Source organism: Schistocerca serialis, chromosome 5, assembly GCF_023864345.2.
Source record: "Schistocerca serialis cubense isolate TAMUIC-IGC-003099 chromosome 5, iqSchSeri2.2, whole genome shotgun sequence".
In the NCBI taxonomy this organism is placed as follows: domain Eukaryota; kingdom Metazoa; phylum Arthropoda; class Insecta; order Orthoptera; family Acrididae; genus Schistocerca; species Schistocerca serialis.
In genome coordinates, this window is record NC_064642.1 from 119,594,256 (window position 1) to 119,612,329 (window position 18,074).

General features: G+C 36.5%; 1 protein-coding gene across 1 annotated transcript in view; it reads right to left on the reverse strand.

The window, feature by feature from the left end:
* The window catches only part of LOC126481410 (uncharacterized), a 241,418-nt gene that overhangs the window by 117,553 nt on the left and 105,791 nt on the right, over positions 1–18,074 (reverse strand). Inside the window, exon 7 of the mRNA XM_050105147.1 lies at positions 5,877–6,133. Coding sequence (XP_049961104.1) covers positions 5,877–6,133 — 257 coding nt within the window. The remainder of the gene's footprint in view (positions 1–5,876; positions 6,134–18,074) is intronic.

An 18,074-nucleotide genomic window follows, 5' to 3' on the forward strand; every position in this document is an offset into this window, starting at 1 on the left:
TGGCAATAGTAAACTGTAGGAGCCTCTATAGAAAGGTCCCAGAACTGCACTCATTAATAAACAGTCACAATGCCCACATAGTGCTAGGGACGGAAAATTGGTTGAAACCAGGTGTAAACAGTAATGAAATTCTAAACTCAGATTGGAATGTGTACTGCAGAGAGAGGCTGGACAGTGAAGCGGGAGGCACGTTTATAGCGATAAAAGGTGCAATAGTATCGAAGGAAATTGATGGTGATCCGAAATGTGAAATAATTTGGATGAAGGTCACAGTTAAAGCAGGCTCAAACATGGTAATTGGATGTCTCTATACACCCCCTGGCTCAGCAGCTGTTGTGGCAGAACACCTGAAGGAAAATTTGAAAAACATTTCGAGGAGATTTCCCGACCATGTAATAGTTTTGGGTGGAGATTGTAATTTATCAGATATAGACTGGGAGACTGAAACGTTTATAACAGGTGGCAGGGACAAAGAATCCAGTGAATTTTTTTAAAGTGCATTATCTGAAAGCTACCTTGAGCAGTTAAACAGAGAACCGACTCCTGGCAATAACATATTAGTCCTTCTGGTGACAAATGGACTGAACTATTTGAAACAGTTAACGCAGAGAAGGGGGATCAGTGATCATAAAGTGGTTACAGCATTGGTGATTTCAGCCGTAAATTGAAATATTAAAAAAGGTAGGAAGATTTTTCTGTTTAGCAAAAGTGACAAAAAGCAGATTTCAGAGTACTTGACAGCTCAACACAAAAGTTTTATCTCAAGTACAGTTTGTGTTGAGGATCAGCGTACAAAGTTCAAAACCATCGTATAATATGCATTAGGTGAGTATGTCCCAAGCAAGATCATAAGAGATGGAAAAGAGCCACCATGGTACAACAACCAAGTTAGGAAACTGCTATGGAAGCAAAGGGAACTTCACAACAAACATAAACATAGCCAAAGCCTTGCAGACAAACAAAAATTACACAAAGCAAAATGTAGTGTGAGGAGGGGAATGCGAGAGGCATTCAACAAATTCAAAATTAAAGTTCTATGCACTGACTTGGCAGAAAATCCTAAGAAATTTTGGTCCGATGTCAAAGCTGTAAGTGGATCAAAACAAAATGTCCAGACACTCTATGACCAAAATGGCACTGAAACAGAAGATGGCAGACTAAAGGCCGACATACTAAATGTCTTTTTCCATAGCTGTGTCACAGAGGAAGACTGCACTGTAGTTCCTTCTCTACATTGTCACACAGATGACAGAGGAGATAGAGAGGATGGAGAGCAATGCGCTTCATTACAGGATCATTTAGTAATCACAAAAGCAATACAGAGATGATTGATAAACTCTAGTGGAAGACTCTGCAAGAGAGATGCTCAGTAACTTGGTACGGGCTTTTGTTGAAGTTTTGAGAACATACCTTCACCAAGGAGTCAAGCAGTATAGTGCTCCCTCCTACATATATCTCAAAAAGAGACCATGAGGATAAAATCAAACAGATTAGAGCCCACATGGAAGCATACCGACAATCTTTCTTTCCATGCACAATACGAGACTGGAATAGAAGGGAGAACCAATAGATATACTCAAGGTACCCTCCGCCGCACACCTTGAGGTTGCTTGCAAATTATGGATGTAGATGCAGATGTAGATTGAAGCACAGTCACAAACCACTGTCTAAAATTTCATTTTCTAAGCGTTTGAGTTTCCCTGCTAAAAGCAGCATCACATGTTTATGTTTAGCTGATGCCATAGTTGAGTTTTTTACACTTCAATGTGCAAGATGAACACTGTCACTAATTTATAAAACAAATGCATGCATATTAACACTTCCTGATTGACCTAGTCACAAGTTATTTCATACTAAAACAGATTTAACTACTGCACCTCTAAAAGGTCAACTCCATGCTGATCCATATTGCAGATGAGTCATTTCGAAGTCCAGACTAACACCAGAAATGATGTGTAGCAATCTATTATTTTCATAATACTGTCATTATTACATCCTGGATTTTGCTTTGTTTGATTTTGTATCATAAAATTTATTGCTATAGGCTTAGAAGTACCACAGTTGTGATTTATTGTACATTACTACCTCCCCCTGTTACCTCTTGTAAATGCTGCATTATTCATTCATTCATTCATTCATTATCCATTCATTCATTCATTCATTCATAGTAGCAACTTTTTTCCTTCTTCAAAATATACTAGCTGGCAAGGTAACAATTTTCCAGATAATTTTGTAATGTCAAATTTAGACTCTGTAAGCATAAATAGTTAACATCAGTGTAGTGAAGTTTTAGTACAAGACACTAAAGCACGTACACTAATTTATAAAAATTGTTTTGTTTAAATTCTAAATGAATTTCATATTCTTCAATTTAATTCAGTAACAGTGCCAACATTATCCTCCTCAAGGTTTTCACAATGTGATCCAAAAGCACAATGCATGAATAGACACAGGGTAATTATGGGAGCTAAGGCAAATATGTCAGCTGAATTGTGCTCTGTGTACTCACAATAGACAAAAATAATTTTGATATAGACAACTTCATAGACTAGTGCTCAGTTAGCCATACTGAGGCAAAGCTCTTCAACAATGTGCCATCTATAGGAACATGAAAACAGAATCCTCTACAAGTTCAGAAGACAACATGCCTCAGTATCCACTTCTCCTACGAATTATTTTATTATGTAGATTCAAATTCCTGTTGGTCATATGGCAAATAGCAGTCTCCATTGTAAAGATGGATGACAAAAAGCAGAATATTGTCAACAGTCTTCTGTCATTGAAGGTGTAGTTGTTGAAGAATACTGCAGTACTAACATACAAATACTGAACTACCAGTATGACAAACAATAGCTGTTTAACATAAATGAAAAAGTTATGGACAGTGGAGAGAGTGTACAACAAGTAGCAGTCCACAGACCTTACAATTTTACTGACCCTCAAAATACGCAGCACAATCTACATTGGCTTGGTCTGCTGTTGTGAAAAGGCATCTGTGCTCTGCACCAACACCAGACATGCTATGTGAATTGACAAAGCAAGTAGTCTGAGAATATTTTGTACAATAGCTTGTGAAAGACACCATTCTCGCATCAGTGTATGTTGTTCGAATGGTTCAAATGGCTCTAAGCACTATGGGACTTAACACCTGAGGTCATCAGTCTCCTAGACTTAGAACTACTTAAACCTAACTAACCTAAGGACATCACACACATCCATGCCCGAGGCAGGATTTGAACCTGTGACCGTAACAGCAGCGCGGTTCCAGACTGAAGCGCCTAGAACCGCTCGGCCACTGCAGCCGGCAGTATATGTTGTAAAGTAAGTTCTATTTCATTGTTTTAAATAAAAATGTCTGGAAAAAGGTGCTTTGTTTAGAATAAACATCTGCCTTCAAAATGGCATAAATATTAGGTTTAATTTTTTGGAGTGTATTTTGCCACTTCAACTTTTATTACTGGGTTTCAGCTAAGTCCACCAAGAAATTTCCAGGAATTGCAATTTTACATCTGGAATACTTCATTAACTGATGTATTATTCTAATAACAGCATACACTTTTCATACAGAAATATTGGGGCTACAGACAAACATTGGGTTCTTGGAAAGATTACATTTCAAGATTTAGATACTTTAGAATTCTAATGACAATAATTTTGAATAGGAATATTTTTTTAATTACACCATTTTCAGAGAAGATAAAATGTTCCTTATAAAGAAGGAAGCGAGAGTTTTCAATTAAGCTATGTCATCCTAAAACAAATAATTATTAGTGGGCTGAAATTTTCAAGTGCATGTGGTTTAGACAAATCACAAATTTTGAACATTTCTTTTCAGGAACTGTTACTGAAACTTATCAGCTGCATGTAAATTATACACTCAGTAATAAGACTTAGAAAAAAATGTGACTTTGAAAAGAACTTTGAGATTTCATGTATACGAGGTGTGGCTAGAAAAAAACTGGGCTAGTACTGGTGAAACAATAAAACGAATGCAATAAGCCTGAAAGTCGCGTGGCCTGTCACGTGACTCTCGCTCCACCTACTGCTCGAGTTTCATCTGCCTCCTGCACTCAGTCTGCCCGTGGCGTCTGTTTTAAGTAGTTGACGTTTTGTCTGTGTGTCGGAAAATGTTGAGTGTACAGAAAGAACAGCATGTTAACATCAAATTTTGTTTCAAACTAGGAAAATCTGCAAGTGAAACGTTTGTAATTTTACAACAAGTGTACGGCGATGATTGTTTATCGCGAACACAAGTGTTTGAGTGGTTTAAACGATTTAAAGATGGCCGCGAAGACACCAGTGATAATGTTATTACTTGCGATGAATCGTGGTTTTTTACTTACGATCCCGAAACTAAACGCCAATCGATGCATTGGAAAACTCCTGGTTCTCCACGACAAAAAAAAAAGCACGAATGTCAAAATCGAAATTCAAGGCAATGATGATTGTTTTTTTGACATCAAAGGGATTGTGCACATTGATTGGGTACCAGAGGGACAAACAGTGAATCAGCATTACTACATTAGCGTCCTGGCTACCCTGCGTGAGCGAGTATGGAGAAAACGGAACGATTTGTGGAGAAAAAAGTCATGGCTCCTTCACCAAGACAATGCCCCAGCTCACAGTGCATTGTCAGTGAAGACGTTTTTGGCAAAACACAACATTCCCATCTTAGATCATCCACCCTACTCACCTGATTTGGCCCCCTGTGACTTTTTTCTTTTCCCTAAAGTCAAGTCAGCTTTGAAAGGAACTAGATTTGAGACTGTTGAAGCAGTAAAAGAAAAAGCGATGGAAGTAATGTATGGACTTACCGAAAATGATCTGCAGCATTGCTATGAACAGTGGAAAATTCGTATGGAGCGGTGTAGAAACCGAGGAGGAGAGAACATTGAAGGAGATAACATGAAATTGTAAATAATTGTAAATAAATGTTTTTTCCAGTATCAGTCCGGTTTTTTTCTAGCCGCACCTCGTATATGGTATATGTATTTAACATGGAAAGGAGACCCAAAAAGAAGAAGAAATATTTTTTTATATTAGGGCTGATAGAGCAAGTGGAGCTACACCACCTGGCTAATTTCACAGTAACTGGCAGCTGCCATAACTTCATGGATCAAAAGCATTTTCTGATCCAGTGATCTTCCTTAGAAGTAGTCAGTGGGGGTTGAATAAGGTAAACAGGGTGGACATTTGAACACTCAAATCACATCACCATCACCACCGCTACTACTACTACTACTACTACTACTACTACTACTATTACAGTAGTAGGTGCACTGATTTCATGAATGCTCCTTGCCACATGTTATTTTCATCCCTTTGGTTCGAAAGACTTTGGTAGCATTTGCTTATCATTGTTTCACACTTTGGAAGGAGATCAAGGTTAAAAAAACAATTTTGAAACCAAAGAGACAAAGACCACAACGATTTCCATTTGATTAAACTGACTTCACTATTTTTTCTTAGGCCCCAGCATCCTGAGACTAATCTGTCTGCTGGTTTGATCTGGACAGAAATTGGAGGATTCATGTCACATTCATCATAACTAACCAGAATACAAAATGCATAGAATTTTTTGCAAATATAGTGAGGACTTCATTGTTCATTAGTTTTTAGTACACATTCAGCAAGTGTCACACCTTTCTTGCACAAAGCTTTCTCATAGTTAATTGTGCATATAAAATGTCCCCAGTTTTGTTTGATATCTATGGTGCCATCTATTTCATAGATCTTTTATTTCTGATTGTCCAATTCCATTATGCACACTTCATTTATGGTCATATTGTTATTTTTAGACAGCTATATTACCACTATATTACAGTCTCAAGCTATTTCTAATAAGATAGGCTGCAACAAGAAAATGAATCTCTTACCGTTCCAAGAATGCTTTCCACAGAAAAATGTACTTTCCCTCACAATTTCCTTCAGTGTACAAATGTGTCAAAAGCTGGAAAGCATTTAACTTCTCCTCATTATTTTCACTGCAAAGACATAATTCCAAACTACTTATTACTGGTGCAATACTATTTGGAATTAGCTTGTGCAGCTTCTTAATGAGATTAAAGACATCAATATTAACTACAAAATCATTTTCTGGAATTGGGCCAGCATGTAGTCGTAAATGCACAACCTGCAACAGAAATTCAGAAATGAAAGAATGCAAAGGAATTTTGTGCTGCTGTTGATAATAGTTCTTCCAGTATTCCTCACAACAGCACCCTGGTTAGATTAAAATTTCAGAGAGCAGTTGTTCAAAGATGAGCATATGAACAGTGCAATTAAAATCTCAAATGAAAATGAGGAAAATCACACAAAAATAATGATGGTGAAGGGAGTTTTATGTTAATGGAGTTTATTGCCAGAAGGTTGTGATATGTCCAGTATCTTAGAAATATGTTACATTTGTGTGTATGAGCATTCACATCTATTAGTACTAACACAACATGAACTGAAAAGCAGTAAAACTGTATCACAAATTACAGGGTTATGCATGAGCAATTAGTTACTAGTTATTGCAGGTAACTACACAAAGGGTGGATAATGGCAGTATTTGTTAATGAACGTGTTCCATTTAAAAAACTCTCATATTTTTGACACCATATGAAAGAAGGAACAACTGAAAAAGCTGGTGTTGTGAAACAGATAAATACTCAACTACATTAGCTAAATAAAGCTAATGGGTTGTACCATCCATCAATTGCTACTGGAAACAGTCTCTATGTTATGTGTACTATGTCAGAATGTTGAAAGCATATTGCATTATACACCTAAAGGACAAATTATTCTGAGGGGTAAAGTTTCAGTAACTGTAACAATACCAATGCTTTTGATATATTTCTTGACACTTTCATTAATATTTAAAATAAATGTTGCCCTCAAGTAATTAAAAGGGTGAAAATTGATGACACACTATGCAAACAGAAAAAATTACACCGGTATACTGAAAGCACTGAGACAAACTTTTTACCACATACACCATACTAAAACCTGGTGAACCTTTTTCAAATTGGACAGAGTGCAGCATAAAAACTATATGAGATGGAAATACAAGCAGCAAAGACGAGAGAGAAATATCTTCGTTGAAGAGTCCAAAGGGAAATGAAAAGCAGCCTAGAAGGGAAATGGAAAATTGCACGAATGATGCTAACTCATCTGATGTGTTAAATAAACTCCTTATATATTGTGCAAATTATGAAAAACCTGCTACCTCAGAAAGACATAAAAATATTTTTTGAGATACTCTAGATTACATAACTGGTCTGACATATCTTACGTAAGTTAGTTTACTTGGTTATAGACTGAAGATCCTCAGTGGCACATGCAGAGCTGTAGTCCCATTATCTGAAATTGCTTCTGTTGGTAGTCAGAGTTCAATAACAAATGCAACACTTTTGTGACAAAGCAAGCTGGGATCTTTTTACTTCCTCTCATTTTGCCATCTGGCTCCTTAAATTCATTTTATTTTCAATTTTGCCTAATTACCATTAAAATGCACAAGTATAATTGGCGTACCTATGGAGAGGAAGGTTGGCCCTCATGCTTAAGAAATATAGCACCAGATATAATTTTGTGCTTAGTTTTGTGTATGTAATCAATTTCATAATTTACTTTGACTATTCCTAGTTAGTATCTTTTGCTATAGGGTGAATTCAGTAATTTTTTGTCACTTAAATTCTATTGCTGGATTATAAACAAATTAAATTCTGTACTAATTATAAACATTTGGAGGAAGAACTACTAGGATTCTTGAAGTATTTATTTGGCTCCATTAGAAAACATATTAGCAAAGCCAGTCCTTAATTAAGTCAAAAATAATTGCCAGGTTTGCCGAAGTATTGTTTGTATAACTATATCTGTTAATTTCATTATTTAAACAAATAATTTTGCCTAAATTTTGTGACAGAAGGAAGTGTTAAAAAGGCAGAATTTTTTTATGTATTCAGTTAATTGAATGAGGTATTTTTTGACTGTAATTTCTGTAACTTTAATATCAAAAAATGTATAGTTTCAGTGTATTACTGTGATGATATATAAAGGCCCAATTTTTGGTCCCAAGACAGTCAGTCCATGTCTGATTTTCAGATGGGAAGTCTGAGTCAGAGTAACAACAATGACAGTGTCTGTTCAATTTATTTGAGAAATAGTGTCACACATACCTTATTATTCGGCAAGAGCTGTGAAGTGTGTGTGGTTAGGTATTTACTGCTCATAGATGTTGAACAGCAAACTATTGTAGCAGTATGCTGATGTTTGCCTGCAAACTATTAGTGAGCCTTAGCCTTTACCAACTGTCAGTTGGCCATGTAATTTTAATTTTGGGGAGATGTGAACAGTGAATGTAAAGAACTGTTGAATGCAATGATGCAACTGTCTGCTACATCATTTACAGTAGTCAGTGTTCAACTTGATTGTGATGCGAGAGGTACTATCAACTGTGGAATTGGTAGGACAGCTTTTGGAGTGCAATTTCTTGGTGATTCAAAATCTCAGCATTGATGTAATATTTGGGACTAATTTCATGTGCAAAAAGCAAGTAGGGGGTTCAGCATTCTGTGCTGGTTTCAGTTATGTGGCAATAATACTTACCCCAACTGTCTGTCTCATCTTTCTTGTTTCCCGAGTCAGTCAAACTCTTCTCCTATCCTATCTGTAGTTTATAAGTGAATCAGAAACATTCTATCTTCGACTTTGATGTATTTTGTACAGCAGGATACTTTAGTATATGATTATTTTAGAAAAGGTTTCTCCAATGTTAACTATATATATTATGTTGCATTAGTGATAAGTAATGGAATCATAAGAGGATGGAAGAAAAGGCAACAAAACAGCAGTAGTATTTGGTAAAAATCTATGAGATACTGTGTTTATTCTGGTTTTATGAAATATGATGAAAGTAAATTGATGTCATGGTTAAAAAATTTCTGCTAAGAGGTAAGGTAATCAGAAAATGAAAGGTGTTAGCATGTGTGGAGCAGAAGATGCAGATTATCTGAAAACTATAATATATACAGTAATCAGCTCATGTGTGAAACTAGTGTTTAAAAACTACATTACTAGATCTGGAAGTTCCGAACATCATAGTTACTAGCTTGCCTCACAGATATGACCTGCAAGACAATTACATCGTAAATCTGGAGCTTGGAAAAGTAAATAGACAGTTCTACAAAATAAGCAAGTCCTATCAAAATGTAACATTTTTCTATCTTCCTGATGAAAGAGATTTGTTTATGAAACATGGACTACATTATAATAATGCTGGCAAGTCATACATTGGCAAAATGCTAGCGAAATTAATACAAAAAGATTACATTGCAAGAAAACCAATTTCCATGCAACCAGTTTCAACCAAGTAAATGGAAAAATGGGAAAACAATTTCAAAATCACACACTTAGTCACAGCCACAGCACCAGCTCAAACAGAAACATCACATCCAGGACATGAGACGGTGCCAGAACAAGTCTCAGAAGATACAGCAGAGATCAAAATTATCGTCAAGAAGACTGTACCTACTCATCATCCAGATGCTCTCACACAGGGAAACTGATGAAAGGGGCCAATTCTTTCTTAATTTGGCCCAATACACTGAATCCAGAACAAGCAGTCAACACTCATGTGGATGATCCATTACTTTATAGCCAAATTGGTTTTAAAGACCGGCTACTTAATAATATATGCAGTAGTAATTTCATTATGCTCTTTAACATCAGAGGTCTGTCTGAAGGAATGATCAGGAAGCTTTATGATATAGAACTTTTGCTAGAAAATGTGAAACAATCTGTGAAAGTAATATGTCTTAATGAAAATTGGCTAAAATCTGAAAATATCAATCTCCCAAATAAACTTACAGGCTATAAACTGGCTACCAACTTTTGTGGAACCAATGGGTTTGGAGGCTTTTGCATATTAGTTCATTCCTTGGTAGACTATGATATCAGACAGTATTTTAGCCATCTGAATGAAGAATGTACATTTGAAAGTAGTTGTATAGAACTTAAAGAGTATAACATATTAATTATCAGCATATATCACACCCCTAGGTACCATATAAGCTCTGTATTTTTAGATAAGTTTGATACATTGCTACATAGAGTAAAAAGTGAAAAACTGTACAAGAAAGTTGTTATATATGCTGACTTCAACATAGATGTAAGGACTGATGACAAATTTTCTTCACACTTAAAGAACATGGCAGCCACAAATGGGCTAAATCTCAATTTTGATCAGTATACAAGAATTACAGCAACCTCTGCAACATGTATTGACAATATTGTAAGTATTTCTAAAAACAAAGATGCTATAACTTACCAAATGAAAGCGTTGGTATGTTGATAGAGACAATTAAAAAAAAAAAAAAAAAGCTTTCGCAACCCAAGGTTGCTTCATCAGGAAAGAGGGAAGGAGAGGGAAAGATGAAATGAAACCCACATTACAAAATATTAACATCAGTCATTACACAGAAATTAATGACACATACAACACAGAACAAAATTATATATGAAGAACAAAAAGGCTGCTGCAAAGGAGCACGAGGATATAAAGAGCAACTGATAATAGATGCAGAGATGACATATCAAGCTAAAACCAAACAAAGGTCGCTACACTACACATACATTGATTACCAAAAAGCTTTTGATAGTGTACCCCACTCATGGTTACTACAAACATTGGAAATATACAAAGTAGATCCTAAATTGATACAATTCCTAAACATAGTAATGAAAAATTGGAAAACCATACTTAATATCCAAACAAATTCAAATAATATCACATCACAGCCAATACAGATTAAGCGTGGAATATATCAAGGCGACTCATTAAGTCCTTTCTGGTTCTGTCTTGCTCTGAACCCACTATCCAACATGCTAAATAATACAAATTATGGATATAATATTACCAGAACATACCAACAAAAAATCACACATTTGCTATACTTGGATGATCTAAAACTACTGGCAGCAACAAATCAATAGCTCAACCAATTACTAAAGATAACAGAAGTATTCAGCAATGATATAAATATGGCTTTTGGAACAGACAAATGTAAGAAAAATAGCATAGTCAAGGGAAAACACACTAAACAATAAGATTACATATTGGATAACCACAGCAACTGCATAGAAGCGATGGAAAAAACAGATGCCTATAAATATCTAGGATACAGACAAAAAATAGGAATAGCTAATACAAATATTAAAGAAGAACTAAAAGAAAAATATAGACAAAGACTAACAAAAATACTGAAAACAGAATTGACAGCAAGAAACAAGACAAAAGCTATAAATACTTATGCTATACCAATATTGACCTACTCATTTGGAGTAGTGAAATGGAGTGACACAGACCTAGAAGCAGTCAATACACTTACACGATCACAATGCCACAAACGTAGAATACATCACATACATTCAGCAACAGAAAGATTCACATTAAGCAGAAAGGAAGGAGGAAGAGGATTTATCGACATAAAAAACCTACATTATGGACAGGTAGACTATTTTAAAAAAATCTTTATAGAATGAGCAGAAACTAGCAAAATACACAAAGCAATCACTCATATAAATACATCGGTTACACCACTGCAATTTCATAACCACTTCTACAACCCTTTAGATCACATAACATCAACAGATACGAAGAAAGTAAATTGGAAAAAGAAAACACTACATGGCAAGCACCCATATCATGTAACACAGCCACACATCAATCAAGCCACATCCAACACATGGCTAAGAAAAGGCAATATATGCAGTGAGACAGAAGGATTCATGATTGCAATACAGGATCAAACAATAAACACAAGATATTACAGCAAGCATATTATTAAAGATCCCAATACCACAACAGATAAATGCAGACTTTGCAAACAACAAATAGAAACAGTAGATCACATCACAAGCAGATGTACAATACTAGCAAATACAGAATACACCAGAAGACATGACAATGTAGCAAAAATAATACATCAACAACTTGCCATACAACATAAACTAACAAAACAACACGTTCCCACATACAAGAATGCACCACAAAATGTACTGGAGAATGGTGAATACAAATTATACTGGACCAGAACCATTATACCAGATAAAACACCACCACATAACAAACCTGACATCATACTCACCAATAAAAAGAAGAAATTAACACAACTAATCGAAATATCCATACCCAATACAACAAGTATACAGAAGAAAACAGGAGAAAAAATTGAAAAATACATCCAACTGGCTGAGGAAGTCAAGGACATGTGGCATCAGGATAAAGTTGACATTATACCAATTATACTATCAACTACAGGAGTCATACCACACAATATCCACCGGTGCATCAACGCAATACAGCTACATCCAAACGTATATATACAACAACAGAAATCTGTAATCATTGATACATATTCAATTACCCGAAAGTTCCTAAATGCAATGTAACATATACCGTACAGTTAAAAGGAAGTCACACTTGATCAAGGTCCGTGTTACTTTCTATTTTTAACCAGACAAAACGTCTGAGAAAGGAAAGAAATAATAATAAAAATTTATTGTCATTTGACTGATTACAGCAATAGACAAAGTCAAGAGCATATATTTCTACATAAACTACTATATTGATGTAAATTGGTTTACATAAAATAGGTACACATTAGAATACAGTATTTTCATCTTCAAAAAAAATTCATCAATGGTGTAAAACAGATTGTTCACTAGTAGCTTGTATAATTTAGCTTTAAAAATATTTACAGGCAGTTCTTTAAAGTCAGCACTTAGTCCAAGAACTAGGTAGGAGTTCTGCAATTTTCATAATCTATGACATGGCATGTCTACAGATGTTCTGTATCTAGTATTATGGTTATGAATACCACTTTTCAACACAAAATTAGAGACATCGTCTCTAACATACAATAAAACATCATAGATGAATAAGTTTACTATGGTAAGACACTGCAATTTAATAAACACAGGTTTACAATGTTGTGTTTTATCACAATCCGTTATTATTCTTATTACTTTCTTCTGTAAAAGTAAAATATCATTTACATGACAGATACTACCCCACAGTAGAATTCCGTAAGAGATGATGCTTTGGAAGAAGGCAAAATATGCTGATCTCACATAGTCATTGGGAACATGTCATTTAAGTTCCTAATTAGATAAATAACTCTTGAAAGCCTAGCCAATATTTTTTAATGTGTGGTTCCCATGTCAAATTATTGTCAATAGTAACACCTAGAAATTTTACCGTTTCTAATTTTTAGTAGTTAGGAATCTCTTTGAGGCTAAAGTAAAGTGTCTGGGTTTAGCTCTCATTTAGTAAGAAGCCACTAACTTTGAACCATAATGAGGACTTAGCAAGGGTATTTTCGGTCAGTGTTTTCAGTGTGCCTAGATCAGAGCTTTTATGTAGAAAATTTGTGTCATCAGCATACAATATTGTGTGAGAATTTATGAGTGAGGGCAGGTCATTAGTATAAACAGTAAAGGTAAAAACACTGACCCTTGAGGCACTCTGTACCTAACATTAACCAAATTTGATTGTTGACAGTTCTCTAGAAAAGATCTGAACACATTTATACTGTTGTCATCAAAACCATAGTAAACTAGCTTATTCGACACAGTGTCATGCTCTACACAGTCAAAGCCTCTGCTCAGGTCACAAAATGTAGCCTGGGCATAGTCCCTAGCCTCAAATACATCTAGGACTATTTTTACTAGGGAGTCCATTGCATCTGTTGTGGATTTACCCTTCCCTAAATCCAAACTGTTTATCATTAATTATATTTAGTTTACCCAAGTAGACACTAACTTGCTTATACATAATTGTTTCTAAAATTTTTGAAAAACTGGGGTTATGGATATAGGTCTGTAACTAGCGAGACAGTTCTTTTCCCCTTTTTCATATGTGGGCACAACTCTACAAATTTTTAGTACATCAGGGAACTTACTTTCAACGAGGCATTTGTTAACACAAAAAGTTAAAGGATAAATCACACAATCAATAACATCTTTTAACAAATTACATGACATATCATAGTAATCAACACTAACTGAAGGTTTGAAATTTTTCACTACTTTTGGATATTATTTGGGCTCACTTCTTTGAAAGTGAATGTGCTTGGAGGAAGCTTTTCAAAGCAGCTGTCCAAAATACTAAGTACATTTTCAAGTGGTTTGATTATTGAAGTACTGATTTTTTCAATGGACTGAATGCAATATTTGTTAAATTCTTCTGGGATAATGGCAATTTCCTCTTTGTGTTTAGTGTGTACAATGGAGTTTATTACACTCCACACCTTTTTGCATTTATTGTTAGATTTTTCAATGTTTACTGTCATGCAGTTTCTTCGCTTCATTTATTGCCTTCCTATACTTGTATTAAGCTTTAGCATACAAATCTTTATACAGTTCTGATTTACTGGTTTTGTACAAACTAGACTACAGCATAACAGTATTTTTCAGTTTCCCTAACTGTGGAGTATACCATTCCTTCATTTTTATTTTCTTGTAATTACTACTAATATTCACTGTACATTTTTTCAGTTGGATGTTATTTTCAAATATATTTAAAAATATGGAGAAAAACTCGGTGAAAACAATATCAGCTGAACAGTGTTGAGCCTAATAAAACGTGTGTCCCAACTGAAATAGGTGAGGGCATGTCTAAACCTATTGATCCTCTCTCCGCTCACTGGTCTAGTTATAATTTTAGATTATGGTTTGGTGCAGTCTGAAGTTACATTATTAAGACTAGGATATATTGCATCATGGTCTGAGTAAGGGAAACTAATTACATCATCATCATCATCATCATCATCATCATCATCATCATCATCATCATCATCATCTAAGACTGATTATGCCTTTCAGCGTTCAGTCTGGAGCATAGCCCCCTTGTAAAATTCCTCCACGATCCCCTATTCAGTGCTAACACTGGTGCCTCTTCTGATGTTAAACCTATTACTTCAAAATCATTCTTAACCGAATCCAGGTACCTTCTCCTTGGTCTGCCTCGATTCCTCCTACCCTCTACTGCTGAACCCATGAGTCTCTTGGGTAACCTTGCTTCTCACATGTGTGTAACATGACCCCACCATCTAAGCCTGTTCACCCTGACTGCTACATCTATAGAGTTCATTCCCAGTTTTTCTTTGATTTCCTCATTGTGGACACCCTCCTGCCATTGTTCCCATCTACTAGTACCTGCAATCATCCTAGCTACTTTCATGTCCGTAACCTCAACCTTGTTGATAAGGTAACCTGAATCCACCCAGCTTTCGCTCCCATACAACAAAGTTGGTCGAATGATTGAACGGTGCACAGATAACTTAGTCTTGGTACTGACTTCCTTCTTGCAGAAGAGAATAGATCGTAGCTGAGTGCTCACTGCATTAGCTTTGCTACACCTCGCTTCCAGTTCTTTCACCATGTTGCCATCCTGTGAGAATATGCATCCTAAGTACTTGAAACCGTCCACCTGTTCTAACTTTGTTCCTCCTATTTGGGACTCAATCCATTTATATTTCTTTCCCACTGACATTACTTTCGTTTAGGAGATGCTAATCTTCATACCATAGTCCTTACATTTCTGATCTAGCTCTGAAATATTACTTTGCAAACTTTCAATAGAATGTGCCATCACAACTAAGTCATTCGCATATGCAAGACTGCTTATTTTGTGTTCACATATCTTAAGCTCACCCAGACAGTCTATTGTTTTCAACATATGATCCATAAATAATATGAACAACAGTGGAGACAGGTTGCAACCTTGTCTTACCCCTGAAACTACTCTGAACCATGAACGCAATTTACCGTCAACTCTAACTGTTGCCTGACTATGTAAAGACCTTTAATTGCTTGCAAAAGTTTGTCTCCTATTCCATAATCTTGTAGAACAGACAATAACTTCCTCCTAGGAACCCGGTCATATGCCTTTTCTAGATCTATAAAGCTTAGATACAATCCCCTGTTCCACTCATAACACTTCTCCATTATTTGGCGTAAGCTAAAGATCTGGTCCTGACAACCTCTAAGAGACCTAAACCCACACTGATTTTCATCCAATTGGTCCTCAACTAATACTCGCACTTTCCTTTCAACAATACCTGAGAAGATTTTACCCACAACACTGATTACAGAGATACCTCTGTAGTTGTTACATGTTTCCATGTTTAAAGACTGGTGTGATTACTGCTTTTGTCCAGTCTGATGGAACCTGTCCCAACTCCCAGGCAATTTCAATTATCCTGTGTAGCCATCTGAGACCTGACAGTGCACTGTACTTGATGAGTTCCGATTTAATTTCATCCACCCCAGCTGCTTTATTGCACTGCAATCTATTGACCATTTTCTCCACTTCCTCAGATGTGATCCTATTTCCATCATCATTCCTATCCCATTCTACCTCGAAACCTGAAACATTACCGATCGTATTTTCACCTACATTGAGCAACTCTTCAAAATATTCCCTCCATCTGCCCAAGGCATCCACAGGAGTCATCAGCAGTATTCCTGACCTGTCCACAATACTTGTCATTTGCTTCTTACCTCCCTTTCGAAGACTGCTAATTACACTCCAGAATGGTTTTCCAGCAGCTTGACCCATAGTCTCCAACCTGTTTCCAAAGTCTTCCCAAGATTTCTTCTTGGATGCTGCAATTATCTGTTTGGCTTTGTTTGTTTCTTCAACATAACTTTCTCTGTCTACCTGAGTTCTAGTATGTAGCCATTTTTGATACGCCTTCTTTTTCCTTTTACAGGCTGCCTTGACTGTGTCATTCCACCAAGCTGTTTGCTTCATCCTACTTTTACACACTACTGTTCCAAGACATTCTCTAGCCACTTCTAGTACTGTGTCCCTGTACCTTGTCCATTCCTTTTCCAATGATTGTAATTGACTACATTCAACTAACTGGTACCTTTCTGAGATCGCTGTTATGTACTTGTGCCTGATTTCCTTATCCTGAAGTTTCTCCACTCTTATCCTCCTAGATATGGACCTGATCTCCTGCACTTTCGGCCTCACAATCCCAATTTCACTGCAGATTAAATAATGATCAGTGTCCTCAAAGAATCCCCTGAATACACCTGTGTCCCTCACAGCCTTCCTGAATTCCTGATCTGTTATTATATAGTCAATGACAGATCTGGTTCCCCTGCCTTCCCAAGTATACCGGTGAATGTTCTTATGTTTAGAAAAGGAGTTTGTGATTACTAAGCCCATACTGGCACAGAAATCCAAGAGTTGTTTCCCGTTCCTGTTTGCCTCCATATCCTCTCCAAATTTACCCGTAACCTTTGCATACCCTTCTGTTCGATTTCCAATCCTGGCGTTAAAATCACCCATGAGCAGAACACTGTCCTTGTCCTTTACTCTAACAACTACATCACTGAGTGCCTCATAAAAACTATCCATCTTATATTGATCTGTCCCTTCACAATGCGAATATACTGACACAATCCTAATTTTCTTGCTAGACACTGTCAAATCTATCCACATTAGCCGTTCGTTTACATACCTTATTGCAACTACGCTGGGTTCCATTTCTTTCCTGATGTAAAGCCCTACACCCAATTGTGCTACTCCTGCTTTGACTCCTGACAGGTAGACCTTGTATTCTCCCACTTCCTCTTCTTTCTCACCCCTTACCCGAATGTCACTAAGAGCTAAAACGTCCAGCCCCATCTTACTTGCAGCCTCTGCCAGCTCTACCTTCTTCCCAGAGTAGCCCTCATTGATATTAATAGCTCCCCATCTCATTACCATTTGTTTGCCAAGTCATATCTTAGGAGTCCCTGGTTTGTCAGTTAGAGGTGGGACTCCGTCACCTCCAAAGGTCCGAGGCATTTTGCTCTGATTGTTGCCAGCATCATATTTAATGTACCAGGGAAGCAGGTTGCTAGCCTTACTTGCCCCAAGTCCCATTGGGTTTTACCCCTAATGGCTGAGGGACTAACCGGTGGATTTGGTAGTCTTTGCCGTATGAGCACAAAGGTGACCACAACTCAGAATATGTCCGAGATGCCCAGCCTTATTCCAAAGTAACTGGTATCCCGACTGTCAGGACCACGTACCT